At 44.4% G+C, this 20,024-nt stretch overlaps 1 protein-coding gene across 1 annotated transcript in view; it reads right to left on the bottom strand.

Annotated features, from left to right (window-relative positions):
* Window positions 1-17,742, bottom strand: part of KNDC1 (kinase non-catalytic C-lobe domain containing 1) — a 98,550-nt gene extending 80,808 nt beyond the window's left edge. Inside the window, exons 1-3 of the mRNA XM_006121025.5 lie at window positions 17,069-17,742; window positions 11,631-11,829; window positions 7,424-7,482 (exon numbers count right to left, since the gene is read on the bottom strand). Coding sequence (XP_006121087.4) covers window positions 7,424-7,482; window positions 11,631-11,829; window positions 17,069-17,167 — 357 coding nt within the window. The 5' untranslated portion in view covers window positions 17,168-17,742. The remainder of the gene's footprint in view (window positions 1-7,423; window positions 7,483-11,630; window positions 11,830-17,068) is intronic.
* Window positions 17,743-20,024: the final 2,282 nt, after the last annotated feature.

Below are 20,024 nucleotides of genomic sequence, written 5' to 3' on the forward strand. Positions count from 1 at the left end.
AATCAGTTTTACTTATATTAGTCAAGATTTTCTGGACAGCAGTCAACTACTAAATCACAGGAATTTCATGTTACTGCTGGATGAGCTTCACCAGGAAACATACTGTAGTCAATCGCTGTGGAAGACAACCCACGAAACAGCAGGAGACATAGAACATCAGAAGAATTCCATGTTCTATGTCCTATCAAGCAAAGTGTTTTGGAGAATGGATAAAGCAACGTCTCCCTCTTCCTCCCATTACCCCCATCCTGCACAAAGGTGGCTTTGGAGAGAATAGGCAAGTAACAAGACTTTTCATCCTGTTTCGAGCAAGTATGGGGGTGAGAGCGTGGGTGTAACACACAGGCCCACTGATGGCTCACCACTCTTTTTTCAGGTCTGACACTCATTATACCAGGGTGGGCAATAATTTTTAAAAGGGAGCCACTTCAGAAATTTGTGAAGTGGCCCTGGGCCATCCTGGAAGGGGTGGGACCAGGAGACTTCTTGTCCTTTTCCCCGACCCTGATTGGCCAGGTGTGGGGGAGCACGAAAATCTTCCCCCTCACTGCCCCACCCTGCCCCCTAGAGAAAAGTGCCAGTTGTTTTAAAACAGCTGGCAGTTCCCTCTAGGCACCTAGCGGGAGGAGACCTCACGCACTCTCCCTGTCCCCAGGCTAATCAATGCCTGTGGGCGGGGAAACACGTGAAGTATCCTTGGCTCCGCAAGAGCACGCAGCAGCTAGAGAGCCACGTCGGCAGTTTTAAAATAGCTGGCATGTCTCTCTAGCCATCACACGCTCTTGTGGGGGCAAGGAGACTTTGCATGCTCCCCTGCCCCCAGGTCCTGATTGGCCTGTGGGTGGGAGAGCGACAGGGTGGCTGTGGGCCAGATCCACTGGCTTGGTGGGCTGGATCTGGCCTGCAGAGGGACTTTGCCCATCACTGCGTTACACCAAAACTCCTTTATAATCACATCACTCTGCATCCCACCTGCCCCTGCTCAAGCCCAATCTTGCTGCTTCTCCTCGCCAGTTGGAATTGATATTTTAAACCAAGCCCCTACTCCCCTTCCTCCACTCCACCTCACAGTGCTTCCAATGCCAAGAAACATGGCACAGTAGCTGGCAGACCCCACACTGCAGCCACGACAGCTCAGAGGCAGGATGGAGGACAGGATACAGTGCTTGGGATGGCAGCCCAAGGACAGGCACAAGGAGAGGGGCTTATGTGCCAGCAGCAGGCTCTTGAGGGCTCTCCTGCTGCCAGGCTCTTGGGGAACTGGAGCACAGTGCCCGACTGCCCAGAGTCCGGCTGCCCACGCAGAGACTCCACCCCCTCCACAGAAGCTGCACTTACCGTGGCTGCCAGAGCACCCCCAAGCTGCCTGGGAGAGTCACCACACAGACCTCTCCACTCCTTCCCATCTGCTCCTGGTGGGTGGATGACTGGCCCTGGGTTCTGCAGGCAGGGCTGGGTTGGTGAGCAGCTTAGGTGTGCCTGCATGGGGGAGAGGTCGGGATAGCAGTCCCCTGAGCTGCTGCTTTCCCCACCTCAGCAGCCCGAAGCGCCGTGTGCACACAGCACGCTACCCGTGCCTCTCTGCGCCCTGCCACTGGGGTTAGAGCTGAGCCTGGCTCACACCATAGCAGAAGGGGAGTTATAGTTGAAAGTTAGGGGGGGAAGGGCCTGGACTGGCAGTGGGCTAAGGGAGAAGGGTTCCGGGCTGCTGTGGCAAGGGGAGGAGAAGGGGCCTCAGCTAGTGCGGCTGTAGGCAGGGTTCTGCAGGCAGGGCTGAGGGGAAGAGCTGGGGTTTCCTACCCCCCCCCCCCGAGAGGAGGGTTGGCAAGCACAGCAAGCAGGGGCACAGCCCCCCAGTTTGTATCTAAAAAGAGTAATGTTTGGTATCAAATGCAAACTGGAAAGACTCTGGTCCCAAAACGCATTGCATGGTGTGTATGAGGCATTATAAATATGTACTACAATTATGTTCTTAAAATGTATTTGGCAAGCAATGTATAAGCCCAACCTCCCCAGACAAAGGAACATGATTTGTTTGTCTGAGCAGACTGGTTGTCAGGCAGAAACAAAGATACAGTTGCATGCAAGGTAGACTAATCCATGAAGCAAACTAGCATTGAGGATGGAACTTAACACTCTTGGCAAGAGATGGAACTCACAGCTGCAGAAAACCTGCCTGGATGGGCAGTGGGTATAAGAGGCAAAGAAAGGCAATGCCTTCCCAAACTGACTGGCTGGCCCTGCCCACACTCTACCTCAAGCCCTTCCTGTTTAACACAGCCCCCCCCCCCCCCCCTTTCCTGGGACTTCCTAGGCTTCAGCCCTGCACTGAAAGCCTTCCCCATGCTCTGGGGCTGGGAGGCGGAGAATGCCCACCTGCTTACCCTTCCCATGCTCTGGAAGGGCCAGGGCTGTACAATGCAAATGCCTGCCATCTGCGCTGGGGGCGGGGGAAGCAGGGAAAGCTAGGGCTGTGGGCTGCAAGTGCTCCAGGGAAAGCTGGAGTAGGCTGCAGGCCACCTGTGCTGGGGGGGGGGGGGAGGGAAGGAAGGGAGGGGGCTGATCAGGGTTTGAGAGGCATGGGCAGGCCTCAGGCAGCAGGGGTAGATTTGGAGGCTTGTCTTCCCCAGTCCTCTGTTCACCCGCCACCCATGCCTTCCTGCCTCCAGAATCAAGGTAATTGACCTTTGAGATGATGATGATGATGATGATGATGATGGGCAATCACTCATTGTTGAGAGTGATCATCTTCCATGGTAGTTGTGGACCCTCAGGTGGCTGATAAGGCTGATCCTTGAACCACAAAGTTCCATTGCAATGAGAACAGCCGTTGACCATGACTAGAAGCTAGTCTCCCCTTCCTCCTGTGCCTCTTCTCTTCCTCAGCTGGTCGGCAAGCAAATTCAAAATGTAGGGAGCTGTTGCATAGGGCTTTTCTCCATTTTGAGAGATCCTGGGCAAGTGTCTCCCAAGTATCAATGTTAATGTTGCACTTCAAGTTATCATTTAACAAGTCCTTAAAACACTTCCGTTGACCTCCCATGTTATCTCAGCTGAAAGAAGGATACTGTAACAGGACCTGTTGTGGGAGGCAATGGTCTGGCATCCGAACAATGTGACCAGCCCAGCGAAGTTGCTGACAGATTATTATTGCATCTTTTTGGCATCCATTACAGAGCAGTTACAAGAAGCCAGACCTCTAAGATATCTGAGAGAAATGGAATCTTTCAGCCAAGGGGGTTGAAAGTCTGAATATATACAAGAAAAACTGCTTTGAATAAAGGACTCTAGCTTGCTAAATTCAGCTTTGGTCTCAGAAGCATATTTTTAATTGTTTGTAACCATTTCTATCCTTATTCCTTGTAATTGGCATCACTTAAACCTATGTCTGTTCGTTAATAAACTTGTCTTATGATAATTCAGAGCACGTTACACCTTTAAGTGGAGAGTATGCCAGTGCTAGTTAAATTAATAAGCTATATGCCATTTCTTTAAAAGAGTAGCAAACTTAACTTCTGTGAGTGTCCTGCAGCAAGTGTTCAAAACTACAAGGCAGATGGTGGGGGGAAATTAGGACAGAACAGGCATTGGGAGCACCCACAAAAAGTAAGTGGGCACTGACAGCTAGGGTGACTTGCATGCTCATATAATGGATGTAGATGTCTAGGCTGAGCTACTGCATCACAGTATTTAAGTATCAGAGTTGTAGGGAAGGTGGTGACATAGCCCCAAAGTTCCACAGGATGGAAATGCAAATTTAAAGACACACCTAAAGTCAGATCTGGGGAAAGCAACCTGGTAGAATTTACATCATCATCAAGAGTTTGCCTGAGATCACATCAACAGACCTAGCTCACAGACCCTGAACTCTGCCTCCCCGCCACTTCCTATCCCTGCCAATTCCAAGTGGGAATTTTAGTCTCAAGACTTCACTACAATTATAAGGTGTAGTAGGTGAAAAAAAACTACTACATTTTGTTTCCTTTTCTTAAAAAGGGAGGGGTCACAGTTATCAATATTTGTGCTAAATGTTACATCTGCCATAAGCAGAAAAAAATTAAGCAGTGCTGAATGCACATGCATGCAGATTTGGATTAAAGAGTTCAATTGATCAGAACATAGGTGACATGAACAGCTGTGCTATTAAAAACTTATAAACCACATTCACCCATGGTAGACATCTGAAACTCTTGCATCTAAATGCAAGATCACATGCTAGAAGTGTCAGAATTTTCTTCAGAGATCCATAGTCCCAGACTGAAGGGTAGAAACTTGATTGCCTTGGGTTGAAGTGTTAGTTTCAAACTCTTATTGTACTATGTTGATGATAGAAATAAATCTACTGAAGAACTCAGTAACACAACAATTTCTGTTGTGCGTCTCTTCCTGATAAAAATTCACTGATCACCAGACTAGCAAACTGGGATAAAAGGCAAGGGGGCAGAGGCGGGGGGAGAGGAGTAGGAGCTGGGACTGCACAGAGAAAAAAAGCTACAATTACGTAAACTTTTGATTTAGAGAACAGAAATGTATCTTTGTGTTAGTTCATAGACTCTAAAGTTTCCTACTGTGCTGAGTAAACATGCATTTTTTAAAAAATACAAAACCAGGCAAATACTGAAAGACAGCAGAAACCGGAAACCAGATCAGGAATATACAGGATATGTATAAATACAGGAGGCCCCTGAGATGCGACCATCTGCGTTCCGACCCCCCCACTTACAACCATTTTTTTAAGTGCGGAAGGGGCTGGAAACCCCCGTCTTACGTCCTTGGCCTGCATTTACAATGGTGTATGGCACCTACCTTAAATGCAGGTTTGAGTTTACGATGCCCCTCACTTGCAACGCTTCCTTCAGAACGAATTGTGGCGCAAGTTGGGGGCCTCCTGCAATAATTGCCTTAAAATTAGTGCACTTCTCAGCCTCTTTTATAATAGAGTGCACTTGAGACTTTGTTTTCCAGAAATACCACTGTCTACTGGAACCAAAGCTATGTTTGAGTAATACATGTTTGACATCTCTGGATTAGGTGTTTTGGCCTTGAGAGCCTGGTAAATATCCATAGTTTATTTACTGATGTCAGATATAGGAAAAACAGTTAAAAAGTCAACATTTAAACAAAATGTAAACACAAACCCCGCTCCTAATCCAAGTACACTGGGGAAAATGGTGTTCTCTCAAATACTACTGCATTGCATTGATGACCCTTGTAAGAGAGCATCTATAGAATACACCTGTGTATACAACAGGTACATATCCAGAAAGTGCTGAGTTTCACTAAAAACATTAGGTTTCTCAGAGTACAATATTAGTTTGTCCCTGTGGACTCAGGACGATAAGAGCTCTACTTAAGGCCATGTCTAGACTACTGAGAAGACTGATGCTGTCGCGGTCAATCTTCTGGTGTTCAATTTGGTGGGTCAAATAAAGATCCACTAAATCAAATGCTGAGGATACCCCCCCTGTCGATGCCAGAACTTCTACTCCTTGCAAAGAGTAAGGGAAGTAGACAGGAACATTTCTCCCATCAACCTTCTGCTGTGAGGACAGTGCTACAGCTCAGCTTATGGTACTTCGACTTCAACTACATGTTTTACATAACTGGAATTGCGTACCTTAAGCCAATCTTCGGCAGCAGTGTAGACCTGGCCTACATTTTTAACACTGTAGAAAATAAAGACTTGTATATTTAACTGTTTTTCTTCTCTCTCTACTGTTCCCTTGCCCCCTCTGCAAGGTAGGTCCAATCTGTAAGCACTGCTAAAGCAGAAGAGTTAAATACTAGTAAAGCTAGATATTATAGGATTTTTAGTAGACATGGATAAACTGGTTTGGGAAATAAAAAAAGGCTTGCATCTCATCCAAAACTTTAAACCAAACTAAGATTAGAGAGTTTTTAGGAGAAGTACTCTTCCTCCAATGCTCAAATCCCAAAATTATTCCCAGTATTCAATATTCAAAGCTTAGAAACTTTCCCCAACAGCTGTAGCTGCTAGTCTCACATCTCATGTGTTGAGAGAGTTGGCAACAGGGAAAGACTAATGCATTCTTGAGCACCTTTGGGCCAGAAAAGCTCAAAAACTGACTTCCAAATGACTGCCCAGCGAGGGCCTACACGTGGAACACAAAACCAAGCTCACCAGAGGTAAAAGTCTTTAGACAAATGGAGAGAAAACAGGCTTATGTAGGAAAGAAAAAAGGACGTAGACCTCAAAGAACTGTAATGAGAATGCAAAACAAGTAAGATTATCTTGGCATAAAGAGTAGAGAAAATATTCATCCCTCATGACCTAAAGGAGCTGTTGGGACATCAGTCTAAAGGAGAGAAACTAAAACTTTCAGTGCCTCTCAAGAAGAAATGGCTACCAACCATACTTCACTCTCTCAAAACAAAGTCAGAATGTAAAGAACATTATTAGTAATAATTTATTACTGCTCTCCTTACACACTGACTGCCAAAACCTGGATTATAGACTGACAAGCCATTTGACCAATGATTGCCTATGTAATTATATGAAATATGCCTGGGGGATTAAGTAGAAATAGGAGAGGAACTCACATCCATCAAGCCTCCAGAGCTGTACCATACCATATTATATATTTTTTCTATTTATTTCTCACTCTCATATTTGTAGCACTTAATTGCCAAACAAAAGATTATAAACCTCATTATACAAAAGGCAAGTATCAAAATAAAAACATTATTTGTTTTAAATTATGTAGAAACAAAATACATTTCCTTGTAACTTGACTGACAAGAAGAGATGCTGCCCATGAAACCATTTTAAGCATTATATAAAATACAATCCAAAAAATTAAATTCTGTATGCAGGAATTTCAATAGAAAGTAACAAAAACAAACATTCTTGCAACACTGAAATTGGATGGCTGATTTGGGAGACTAATGAATTACTGTAAACAATTTAGTACTAATTTAATTTAACAATGTAGAGCATTTGTGAATTGCAAGGCAATAGACATCCATTTGTTTCTTCATTAAATCAAAGATAAAATTGTTGATTGCCCCACCATGGATTATTTTACTGAAGATAGCAAACAAATTTTATATTTAGCAATAAAAATTCATGGCTAGTCTCTGAACAAACAAATGTAACCAATGAAGGATACATAAAACAATTCTGACCAGCTGTGGTCTAAGGCAGATCAATATGCTGTTCTGGCAAAAAAAGGTTCATATTTTCAGTTAAATGAAAAATTACTTATACAGAAAATTGTTAATGCACCATTTCACTTCAATGGAAATTTATATTTAATACACCTATACATATTCTGCATTTGCAAAATAATGTGCTCATCCATGAGCATTAAATACAAACATAAAACTGTACGCAGAAGAAAAATAAGCATTCATTATTGTAAAAATACCAAGAATATGAACAATATCTTTATCTGTTACTTGCCTCAAATGTGTTACCAGTGATATCAAATTCTGGTGGTACAAAGGCACCTTCTGGATCATCTATTAAAAAAAAAAAAGAATGCCAGATTAAGAAATAGACAACTATATATGCATATAGCATGTATTGACAGTTTGAGGTCCCAAAATGAAATCTATATAATTGACAAGTCTGTTGGCTATCCCACATCCAAATTGCAAAGATAACCCTGTACAGAGCAGATGGTTCCAGTGCTGTAAGGGAATTTTAATTCTTACCAAAAGACTCTTTAATAATCACATATGGAAGTATTCCTTTCTGTAGTGGGATTTTATATCCCAAGGTGCAATGCAATTTTTGCATTATTGCCTCCTGTTGCATGGAGCTCACAGTATCACTCCTTTAGAAGGAAAGGAAAGGCACACCTTAACCTGAATTGCTTACACATAATTTCCTCTTTCTTTAAAAAGAGATCGACAGTCATCTCTTCTAGCAGATTAAATAGGACTGTGACAATGTTCCAGAAATGACAAGGCAGTAAAAGAAGAGCAGTTTGATTCTGAATGAGTTGTAATAGGACAAAAAATAGGTATAAAATGGGAGAAGCACAGAGAAGATTGGAAAAATAGTCATTAAAAGTAGGTCGCTGCATACCGAATTCTTCCATTACAGGCAGTCCCCGGGTTACGTACAAGATAGGGACTGTAGGTTTGTTCTTAAGTTGAATCTGTATGTAAGTCGGAACTGGCGTCCAGATTCAGCCGCTGCTGAAACTGACCGCCAGTTCCGACTTACATACAGAATCAACTTAAGAACCCCAAGCGTCCCCAAGTCAGCTGCTGCTGAAACTGATCAGCGGCTGATTCCAGGAAGCCCGGGACAGAGGCTTCCTGTAGTCAGCCACTGGTCAGTTTCAGCAGCAGCTGACTTGGGGACGCCTGGGGCAGAGCAGCTGGGGTGCTGCCGGGTTGGTCCAGTAGCGCCCAGAGCGGCGCTATGGGACCAACCGGCAGCGCCCCAGCTGCTGCACCACAGGCGTCCGGAGCAAAGCCGCGGAGCACGGGAGCAGCTGGACAGCCCAGATGCGCCGTGGCTGTCCTGCTGCCCTCGGGCTCCGCGGCTTTGCTCCCCATCCCCCTGGTCTGCAGACCAGGGGGACGGGGAGCAAAGCAGAGCAAAGCCCCGGAGCACGCGGGCAGCGGACAGGACCAACCCGGCAGCACCCCAGCTGCTCTACCCCAGGGTCCACAACAAAAGCACCCAGTGCGCCCCCCCCCAGCAGACCAGGGAAACGGGGAGCAAAGCCGCAGTGGCGGCGGGGTGCCACGCCTCCCCGGCTTTGCTCTGGCAAAGCCTCAGAGACGCGGGACCCCTCCACCTCCCCGGCTTTGCGCCCGGTGTCCCTGGTCTGCTGGAGACGGTCCCCAGCAGACCAGGGGCACCCGGAGCAGCTTTTCTCGCCCCGGAGGTTGAGGTGGCGGGACCACTGCGCTCTGGGCAGTCCCACTGCCTGCGAGCTCCGGGGCGAGAAAGCCCCGTTCATAAGTGCGGATCCAACAGAAGTCGGATCCGCGTAACTCGGGGACTGCCTGTATTAAGTTTCTCTTATCCCTGATCTACAATAGAACCATAGTCCAATACACAAATACCCTCCCTCCCCAAATTCAAATTAGTAATTCGTGCATCCACACTACTAAGCCTGTTATTTCAGAACAGTAGGCTGTGGAATTCGAACTCCGTACTCCTGTTTTTCATGAGGAATAACACTAATTTTGAACTTTAAGTGTGAAATGACGTCAGGGTGGTGCTGCTAATTTGAACTAACTGGCATCTGGGAAGCCTCCCATAGCTCCCCAGAGTGCTTCCTGGTTGCTCTAAGTCTAAGGTAGCGTGTCCACATTAATAGAGCCTGACTTGGACTAATTTTGATGTTTCCCTGTCATGAGGACATGCAAGTTAGAATGTTAAATTGGGAGTTCTTAAATTGAGTTTAGTAATTTTGAAATAATTTCCTAGCATAGACATGGCCTCTGAGTACTACTAGACACAGGCAATGTTTCTTCAACTAGAAGTAAATTTTGAAACATCCTAATTAAGACTTCCTAATAATATGAATTATGTTCATTCATATAATTTGCTTCACTGAAAACCCCATACACTGAGTATTTGCATGTGGCCAAAGTTAGCTAATGGCTGACAACCAGGAACTAAGCTTAGATTTGTATCTCTTATGGGCATTTCCTTTCATTCTCCAAGATCTTAATTTTTGGTAGTTCAAAGAACTTTGGTCCACTAGACATATTCCCCCTTTAGTGACGTTTTGTTTCTTTAAAAAAAAAAAACAACCACACACACACCACAGGTCAAATTTGATCCAAGATTTAGATTTTGTAAGAATGAACTTTAACAAAACTGAATAGAAGTGTTACTTTATTGAAGTTATAATAGAAACAATTCTTTTAACACAAAAAATCAATTCACCTCTAGTGTTAAACCAACTATTGCAGCAAAGGGCTAGTACATGGGAATCTGAAAATATATTAGACTTAAATATGAATCAAATCTATTTTGAAGTTGTTCAAGATAAGAAATACAAACAAATAATGAATACATTTTAAAATATATTTTCAGCTTTATGACATCATGTTTTATGACATCCCAAACAAGGACATTTGATTTAAAACTATGATTTTTAACCTGATATAATATCATTAATATTATGCAATTCAAATGATATCTCCCATTCCTACAGTGTCCTTTCAAGAGGTATATCAAAATTATAGCACACGCACTTAATGCAATCTAGAAGCAAAATGGTAGATTTAGTCATTCTGTCATTTTATTAAAAATTCATTAGGCTTTAATGACATTTAAACTTAGGAGAATAGGTATAGAGTGGAACTGATCTTGAGTACTGTGCAGATATAAAATTTGTATTTGCATCTGAATCTGCAAAAATGAGCCTTAGATGCAGATATCCACAGATTTACAAGACTCTACCAATCAATGAGGCTTATACAGATAGGTACTAGGTTCCCCCTTCCTCATTCTCCAGTGCAATTTTCTTAGTTGTAATTTCCTGCATTGGGAGAGTCTATTGTTCATGAGATTTTTGCTGATTTCTTTTCATTTTATCTAATGATAGACCTTAATTTATTATGAAATCAGATATCTTTTTGTGAAGGTCAGCATCAGTATGTCTCCAACAATATATAAAAGATCTTGAATTCTACCACATACAGATATCATCGAACCATAGAACTGGAAGAGACCTCAGAAGGTCATCAAGTCCAGCCCCCTGCCCAAGGCAGGACCAATCCCAACTAAATCAACCCAGCCAGGGCTTTGTCAAGCCAAGACTTAAAAACCTCTAAGGATGGAGATTCCACCACTTCCCTAGGTAACCCATTCCGGTGCTTCACCACACTCCTAGTGAAATAGTTTTTCCTAATATCCAACCTAGTCCTCTCCCATTGTAACTTGAGACCACTGCTCCTTGGTTCTGCCATCAGTCACTACTGTGACCAGCCTCTCCGGAACCTCCTTACAGGAAGTTGAAGGCTGCTATCAGATCCCCCCTCACTCTTCTCTTCTGCAAACTAAACAAACCCAAGTCCCTCAGTCTCTCCTCATAGGTCATATGCTCCAGCCCCCTAAGCATTTTGGTCACCCTACGTTGGACCCTCTCCAATGCGTCCACATCCTTCCTGTAGTTGGGGGCCCAGAACTGGACACAATACTCCAGATGTGGCCTCACCAGAACTCAATCCTCCATTCTGGAAAAGAACGATCAGGTCATATCTATTCTACTGCTAGATCTACAGCCAACTCCACCTCAAAAATGCTAAATGTCCATCTTTCATGGACAAATTTTAGATAAGAGAAAAAGCATCACAATTATACTTTTGCCCATACTTTCATACATGCAAACAAATATCTGCACAAATCTATTGTTTATTATGTTTAAAATAAGTGCATTAGACTCATGTGGGAAAAAAATCTGTGAAAACAAGTGGATCTTATTAAATAAAGGTTTCCAATTGAATTTATTATTAGTGTAAAAAGTGACTGTATAGTGCTCCTAAACCTAGTTTAGTTTCACCTGGACTGCCATTCATCAAGAAATTCTGCTTTGCAGTCCAATTAAATCTTTGCAAGTTTGTTTTACTACATGCTCTCAGCATGACTTTGCATACTTTTAAACAAATTGCCTAGAAGCATAAATACTTACCACTGAGTTGTTCCATGAAGCATACATTGCCATTGGTGTTAAAAGCCAAAGTGTCAGGAGTAATGCAAAGTGTCTGGAAGATTGCTGAATGGAAGATGCTCTTCATAGAATGGCTACACTCCAGGCAAATTGCCCAGATATCCTGCTCAGTAAGACAGCTATCCCGCAGAGACAGAATATCAGCAAGGGACACATTCTCCTGCCAAGACATGAATTCAGAATTACTCTGCATTTCCTGACATTACTTGTAGCCAATTTTGTCAAATGTAATCTACAATACACAACCTGATGTGATTCTAGCAAATTTTCAGACTTCCTAGGACAAAGAATTTAACTTCCCACCCCTACCCCCAAGTATTTAATGTAAAATACTTTCAGCGCAAAAAGTATCTTAGGAAACAGAAATCTCCTGCAAGAACATCTCAAATTAATATCCAAAAACAGGTATTCTTCTAATCTATTTAAATTGAGACACTCCTGCACCACACTTAAAAAAAAAAAAAAAAAAAAAAAAGACAGTTGTGAGGTAAAGGAACAGGGACTAGGTCATAGGAGATTTGGATTAATTTTTTGACTCTGCCACAAGCTTCCTGTGTGACCTTGAGGAAGTCACTTCAAGCTCATTTTGCCTGTTTTCCCCATCTGTCTCCTTCAAAGAGATGTTGAAAGATGCTTATTTTCTGAGCCTCAGGTAATACAACACATGCTCTGCCCCCTCTCCTCCCTCCCCAATACCTTAAGTCAAAATTTTAGATAAGGAGTTTCCAGCTGCCTGATGGTTGCCCCAGGATTTTGTTTATCCAGTGCTCCCCAATGGTCAAGGTAATACATGACTCACAGCTTAAGGCTTTCTTCACAGCCTAATTACTAAACCAGAGAATAACTTTATGTTGGCAGGACGATGCATTGGAAGTTCTGACCGGCTCTTATGATTTATAAACTTCTAGGACTGTATGCTTCCTTCTCTTAAAATAACCAGGAATCAAATAATGAATGCTAAATCTTGAGGATATTTTCTAAAAGTTGGGGTGATTTTGGAGCATGTGCCCATATTGATTTTAAGTGGGATTTGTATTCCTAGATCTCTTGGGCCCTTTTGAAAAAATCTTTCCTTCAAGTTCAAGGCTCATCAGGCTTGCAAGTTAGCATCTCAACAAAATGAATTAATCAAGGAGACCTTACACTCCTAGAGCCATATCTCATGATCATCCACAGGCACAGGAGCAATGAGAGCCATTGAATCAAACTCTAAACCCCAATATATAAAGGAGCCACTTCAAGCTTGGGGCTGCTGCAGCACCTATATTAGGTCTTCTGTAGACTCATTGCTTGTGTTATCACATCAACTCTGATAGATCTTTATCATGTGGTTAGAAACCTTTTCAGGGATATAAGTTTAGATTCTACAGTCTCTGAAAATGCTTTGTGGTTCACCGACAAACCTGGATGTTTACCACCAGTAAATTACCCCATAAGGCACACTTAAATGTAAAAACAGCATTTACATGTAAAGAGGTATCTAACAGAGTGAACAGAGAGGAATTAATAGACTATTCCTTGACAAACAGGACAGCAAAAAGGCAATTTCTCAAATCTAGAATACAGAGTATCTATTCAAATGTGGACTCTTAGGAGCTTGCCATAACATCTAGCTCTTCTATAGTACTTTAAGAGATTAAGAGTTTGTTTTCCCCACCATCACCCCACTTTTGTGTCTCCAACTTTTAATCATTCTCCTTGATTATTCCTAAGAATGCTTTAATTGTGTCAATAAAATAAGCATCCTTAATATTCTGAAAGCAGTCTGGGAGATCTTCCAAAGGGCAGTTATGGAAAACTTATTGAGTCATGATTCATGAATCAGCAACAATCAATAATCTGGTTCAGTCTGAGGAATAACAAGATATCCCTGATAGGCTTCCAAATTGCTAAGAGATTTGTATTCATGCTCAATGCTCTGAGAGTAAACATAATTGTGCCAAATTTTCTCCACCGTGTGACAGGCTCAGGGAAACAGGCCACTGGGCAGTGCTCACAAGTGGATTACTTGATCCTACTCAAATTTGTGAAGAGAACAGCAGCCTGTCCCTCCTCCAAATTACTTATTTGCATTACTATGAGCTTTCTTTATGGTTTAGGCTACTCTCTTTTGACTGTTACTACTTGATGAATTCTACACTGACATTGGCAAAGATACAAGAAGAAAGAGAAAGTGCTATGTAACTACTTTTGTAAGTTAAAAAAAAATCAGACAGGACTTCCTGAGAAAAAGGAAAATTGTGGGGAAGGGAATACAGCATATTGAAGGCAAATATCCCAAATCCAGCTTCTTTATCACTATATAGGCCATGCTTCTCCATGGAAGATGAAAGAATCATTTCCATTCTGACAGAGAAGCCTGAATAACTTCAGTACAGTATCTACCTAGAGAGGATGAAATCCACCCATGCCAAACTGGTGAAAATGCTACATTGGAGATCCTCAACTTTATTTCCAGTGGGATAATAAAATTATAGACTTAAAGGAGTCATAAAAAGAGGATGGGGGGCAGAAATCACATGCACACAATATGAAGTATTCTGCCAATGGGATGACAGAGAAAAGAACATTTGAAGAAGGACATTGTGCAATATTTTGAATATCTAATGTTTATACTGGAGGCCTGATTGTTAACTTAGAAATTTAGATCCTAGTTAGCCCAGGAAACTATGATAAATTAGTAAAATGACAACGAAGTGTAATGAAGTTAACAGAGTAGTTCTTCGGGGTAAGCAGGGACTTTTACTTAGTACTGTTTAGACCTATCCTTGTTTGGTTTTTCTAACATTAACTCCAATAACTGATTGAAATATTGGAGCAATATGGAGAAAGGAAGTCTTAGTTAAAAATTTAAGAAGAACCAGTGCTTGCCATGAAACTTCTCATCTCCCTAACAGGTCTTCCAACCAAGCAGGAAAACCCAGAGCTGAGATGCCTGATGTTTGCAAGAGTAAAAACCAGGCAGAAAATTAAAATGTTCAGAAGCAACAAAAACCAGCATGGCTATGCCTACACTGGCAGCTTCTTGCGCAAGAAGAGCTGTTCTTGCGCAAAAACTTGCCTATTGCCTACACTGCACGCGCGTTCTTGCACAAGTAAATTTACAGTATAGCGTTGTAAAACAGGGCTTCTTCCAGAAGAGTTATTCCTCTCCCCACGGAATAAGCCCTCTTGTGCAAGAGCTCTTCCACAAGAGGGCAGTGTAGACAGGCAACTTGAATTTCTTGTGCAAGAAGCCCCTCTGGTTAAAATGGCCATCAGAGCTTTCTTGCACAAGAGAGCATCCACACTGCCATAGATGCTCTTGTGCAAAAGCACATGCCAGTGTTGTCTTGTGGAAGACTTTTTGCGCAAGAACTCTTCTGCAAAACAGTTCTTGAGCAAGAAGCTGCTAGTGTAGATGTAGCCATGCATGTCTTTTTTAGAAATTATTTAGCTGTCACCTTTCAGAACCAAACATTAGGGGCCTACTTCTCCCCTACCTTGCACCTATGTAGTCACTTATCTGTTCAAAATGAGTGTGACCAAACCAAAATGACAGTATTTTACACTCACTTTGAAGAAGAGGAAATAATTATACAAGGGGCAAGGTGTGGAAAAACAGGATGTTGGATTTTCCACTATTTTGCTCAGAGTTAGGGATGTACAATCACATTTAAATTGGCTAACCGGTTGAACGTACTGTTTAACCATTTAACTGATAAAAAGGGTGCAAGTGGAGGGTGGAGTGTGCTCAAGCCAAGCTGGGTGGAAACACCTCCCACTTCCCACCACAGGCAGAGGCTGCTCTAGTCCAGCCAGAACAGCTTCTACCTGTTAACCAGTGGGGCTGGAGCAGCTCCCCACCTGCTACCAGCAAGGGGCTTGCCACAGACAGGGGCATTAAGAGTGACACTTACTGGTTAAACATGCACATCCCTACTCAAAGTACTAATTGGTTTGGCACATTTGCTTAATTCTGCACACCACTTCATTTTCAAACATTTCTTCCTCTCTCAGTGCCAGTACCATTCTTATCACATTTCCATCTCATTTTAAAGCAGAAAACAACAGAAAAAATGGGGGGGAGGGGGAAGAGAGGAAGGAAGGGAGGTTGCTCTTTGAGCAACTGAACCTAATACATATATGAAATGTATCCATCACTAAACTACCACTTAAAATATTTTTGGTCTGTGTTATCCAAATGAGGCAAGCACCATGCTCCAAATCATTCTTTGAGTTATGGAGACGCAAGTCAGAGCTTAGTAATGCAAAAGTAGAACTATGTATGACAAAACAAACAATTTCAAACTAGAGCCAGCTCTATCTTTATATGTTGATTTAGTACAGTGAGTAATTTAAGCAAATAAACAGTATAAACTGATTTAGCAGCATTTCCTACTGCTTAAAATGCTGTTCACATGGCAGCAATTAAGTCTTTACTGAAGAAATAAATGTTTTCTTATTATTGAAGGAGTCTTAACTGATGTGATTTTGTCTGATTAATGTTACAATGAAATCATATGCCAATATTTGTAACACAAGTTTCAGAAGAGTAGCCCTGTTAGTTTATAGCTGGAGAAGTTTAAAAAACAACAAATAGTCTTGCAGCACCTGACAAAAATGTAGATGGTATCATGAGCTTTCATGGGCACAACCCACAAAGAAGTGGGCTGTGCCCATGAAAAATCGCGATACTATCTACATTTTTGTTAGTCTGTAAATTGCTACTAGATTTTTCATTGTAACACAGTCTGTAGACAATATTTATGATACAGCAGTTAAAGCATATTGATGAATATGTTGTAGCAAGAAGTAGGGGTAAGGGAGTAAGTCCATTTAGGAACCCAGATTTCTTTGGGGCTAAAAGGAAACAGGGAGCCAGGCAGTCTTAGTGACATGAAAAAATGCCTGTTTGTAATGGTCCCTAAATATACTTCTCTAGTCCCTGTGTAGTAAGGCTCCTGAGACTTTTGATCAGTGCTAATCTTAAAGCTTCGGCCAGAGATGTGCCTATGCTGCAGTTTCACAGGCAGCAGACAGTTTCGAACATTTCCTTTAGAACTTGCTGCTTAGAGGGGTAAGCGCTTTGCAATTTGCCCGCATCGCTTTCAAACGGGAGGAGACTCCGGCTCCCTCTACAACTGAAAGGCGACGACCAGGTCACGGGGAAAGTTTCTGAAAGGCCAGTCCAGACTTAGTTCCCCGTTAATTCAACGCTTCCAGAGATTGTCCCCCAGTTGGGCACCACCCCGCTGAACGCCGTGGCGGCTGAGGGGGCGGGGAAGCGCAGCCCGGGAACCAGCAGCTGAGACGCGACTAACACCTATCGCCAGTGCCTGCAGGGCAGCAGGTGCATGCGGGGGCCAGAGCTGAGCTCTTGCCAAGGGGGGGGGGGAAGTGCACTTGGCCACACTCACCTCATCCTCCAGCAGCGTCGGCAGCGGCTCGAAGTCATAGCAGCAGCAGCGCGGCGGCGCCACCGCCTCCTCGGGGAACCCGGCCACTGCAGCCTCCATGCCGCCCGCCTGGCAAGGGAGTGGCAGCGCAGCCTTCCCCCCCGCTAGCCTGGCCGCGCGCGCGCAAAGCCCAGCCCCCGGCAGCGCCGCACGCCCCCCCTTTAGCTCCTGGGAGCCCCGGGCCGCCGGCCCCCTGCTGGGCACAGACAAGCGAGCCCTTCGCTGCTAAGGAAGCGATCCCCTAGCAACGGGCACGGTCCGACCCAGGCGGGCCGGGCTGCAGCAGCTCCCCCCGCCCAGCAGCCTCCTTTCCCGCACTGCCCCGCCCCAGCCCCTGCTGGCTCGCCGGGGTCCCTGAGCCCCCGGGCTGCTCCGCCGCCCAACCAATTCGCGAGAACAACTTGTGCCAGTGGCCCGGCCTGCCGCAGTGCTCGCTCTCCGCCGGCGGGGCTCGGGCTGGTGTCAGCGCGCAGGCTGATTGATGCAGGCGGCTTCCTTTGTAGCTGCTCTGCCGGGCTGGGCGAGCGAAGCCTGCGGCATGTGATGCACTGGCAGACGGGCCCTTTGCAAAGGTTTCCCAAAACTTTCCCCCGTGTCATAGATGATGGAAACTGAACGGTATCAAACCCAGGCCTGCATTGAGCTACAATCAGAGGATCATGGAGCCTTACTGGCTTCAGTGGGGCTCCAGGCAAGCGCAGGGATCTGCAATCTGGGAATTGATTGAGGGATCAGGGGCTTAACATGGATAACATTTTCTGCTCACTTTCCCTCCATTTGGATGTCAAATTAAACTTAGTTTTGCCCCATGACCCCACATTGCACACAGCCTGCGATGTGATCTGCCAGCAGGGGCCCTACAGCTTGACAGAAAGTGGTTGAGATACTAATTTAGGAGTTGGGACAGCTGAGTTCAAGTCCCTGCTCTACTGCAGATTTCTTGTGTGAGGTGAGGCCTGTGTGACTAGGTCTCTTTGTGCATCAGTTCCCTGGCTGTAAAAGGGGCATAAAGGCACTGCCCAACCTCAGGGATGTTGTGAAGCTAAATTAATACATTACAGATTGTGGTATCCAGCTACTTGTGACCCAGAGACTTCTTGATGCTAACTGGCCAAAAGCACAGGGGTACTGAGCGGGATCCCTTGCATCAAATATATGCATAATAATTTTCTAAAGGGTAATGAGAGAATACTATCAAGAGTCAGCATCCGACTTACAATAAATTTGAAATGTGTGTTTTGATAAAGTTTGTGGAATTAGGTATCTGAACTGAAAATTGTATTCTCAAGGTATGTGCGAGTTAAGACAGGTCAACAGAAGGTGATGAACATGCTCTTGGCAAGCAAGAGCGAAGAGCTGCTTTTTCCCTCCTGTGAGTGATCAAGGGTTTTTTGTGTAGTGTCTGCTTCATTATACAGACTGGTTTCAGAGAGGTAGCCATGTTAGTCTGTTTCAGCAAAAACAATAGGGCACACACAAGAAAAAAACCAAGCAGCTAGTGCAGTGGTCTCCAACCTTTGTAAGCATGAGATCACTTTTTGAATTTAAGTACAATCCAAGATCTACCTCAGAGCCAAATACACTTGTCCTGTCTCCTTTGTGCCCCTTCTCCAAAGCCCCACCCCTGCTCATTCTATCCTGCCTCCCCCCCAGGGCAAGGGCAACGGATTGGAGTGTAGGCTCTGGTCTTGGGCTAAGGGATTTGTAGTGCGAGAGGGATTCTGAGCTGAGCTTGGGGCAGGCCATTGGGGTGCTGGAGCAGGATCTAGGTGCAGGCTCTGGGAGGGTGTTTGGATGCAGTGGGGCTAAGGGCTATGGGTACAGGAGGGGGTTTAAGACTGGGGTAGAGTTTCAAGATGTGGGCTCCAACTGGACTCTGCTTACCTCAGGTGGTTCCTGGGTGGTGGTGCAAAGGGGCTAAGGCAGGCTCACCCCTGCCCTATTCCCAAAAGCAGCCAGCAAACACCATCTCAAGTCCTGTTGTGCCCCCTCTCTACTCTGTGGAGATAGGATACAGGGTAGGAGAGGGGGCAGCTTGACATCAGCACCCCTCTTCTCCCTCTCCTGACCTGCACAGCAAGTAGGAAGCTGCTGGGGGTGGGGGGAGGCAGCTCCAAGGCAAAGGGCAGGAGATGTGCAGCAGTAGGGGGAGGGGCAACTAAAGTGCCTCTTGGCCAAACCAGTCAGGATCACCTGTCAGAGGCTCCAAGATCTACTGGTTGGTGACCACTGATCTAGGGCCTAGTCACTCCAGTTTATGATAAAGATAATGGATTGGGTGTATAAATACGGGTGCAGGGAAACATTCTGATTTGTTCCACTGACGAGGCAAGCTGACAACATGACTTGTCTCATGAATGGAAGATCATAGCCAAGCCTGGCTGTAACATGCTGGAAGAATTTAAGGTGCACTTTGTCACATAAGACATGACAGCAACTAATAAATCTAGGCTCCAGAATGCATGTTATGGTTTTATGTTATATGTAACTATTTGTTTCCATTAGTTCTACTTGCTCCCCCTTGAAACTTTGTGTTACCTAAACTTTTATTTGTTATGAGGAGCAGTGAGCTGAGTGGTAACTAGTAAACTGGTTGTACAGTTCCTTTGGGGGCAGTGAGAGTGTCCAGTGGAAAAGGGCAGGGACTGTGCACTTCCCTGCAGAGGGACATCAGACCCAGGTAGGCAAAGAGATGTTTGCCTGGGGAAGTAAGGAGCTGACCTGTGGCAGACATGAACAAGGCTTCTTTATACTAAGGACAAGATGCCTCATAACCCTGGGTACACCAGGAAACATCACAGTACTAAAGTAATGGGAGCTGCCTAAGGAGCGTCAGGCATGTCTACACTAGCACTTAAATTTACACCCAGTTTGGTGAACAGTAAGTGCTTGTGTAATATGTCCTAAGATAATGCCA

This window comes from Pelodiscus sinensis, chromosome 8 (assembly GCF_052426305.1).
Source record: "Pelodiscus sinensis isolate ZL-2025 chromosome 8, ASM5242630v1, whole genome shotgun sequence".
In the NCBI taxonomy this organism is placed as follows: Eukaryota; Metazoa; Chordata; order Testudines; family Trionychidae; genus Pelodiscus; species Pelodiscus sinensis.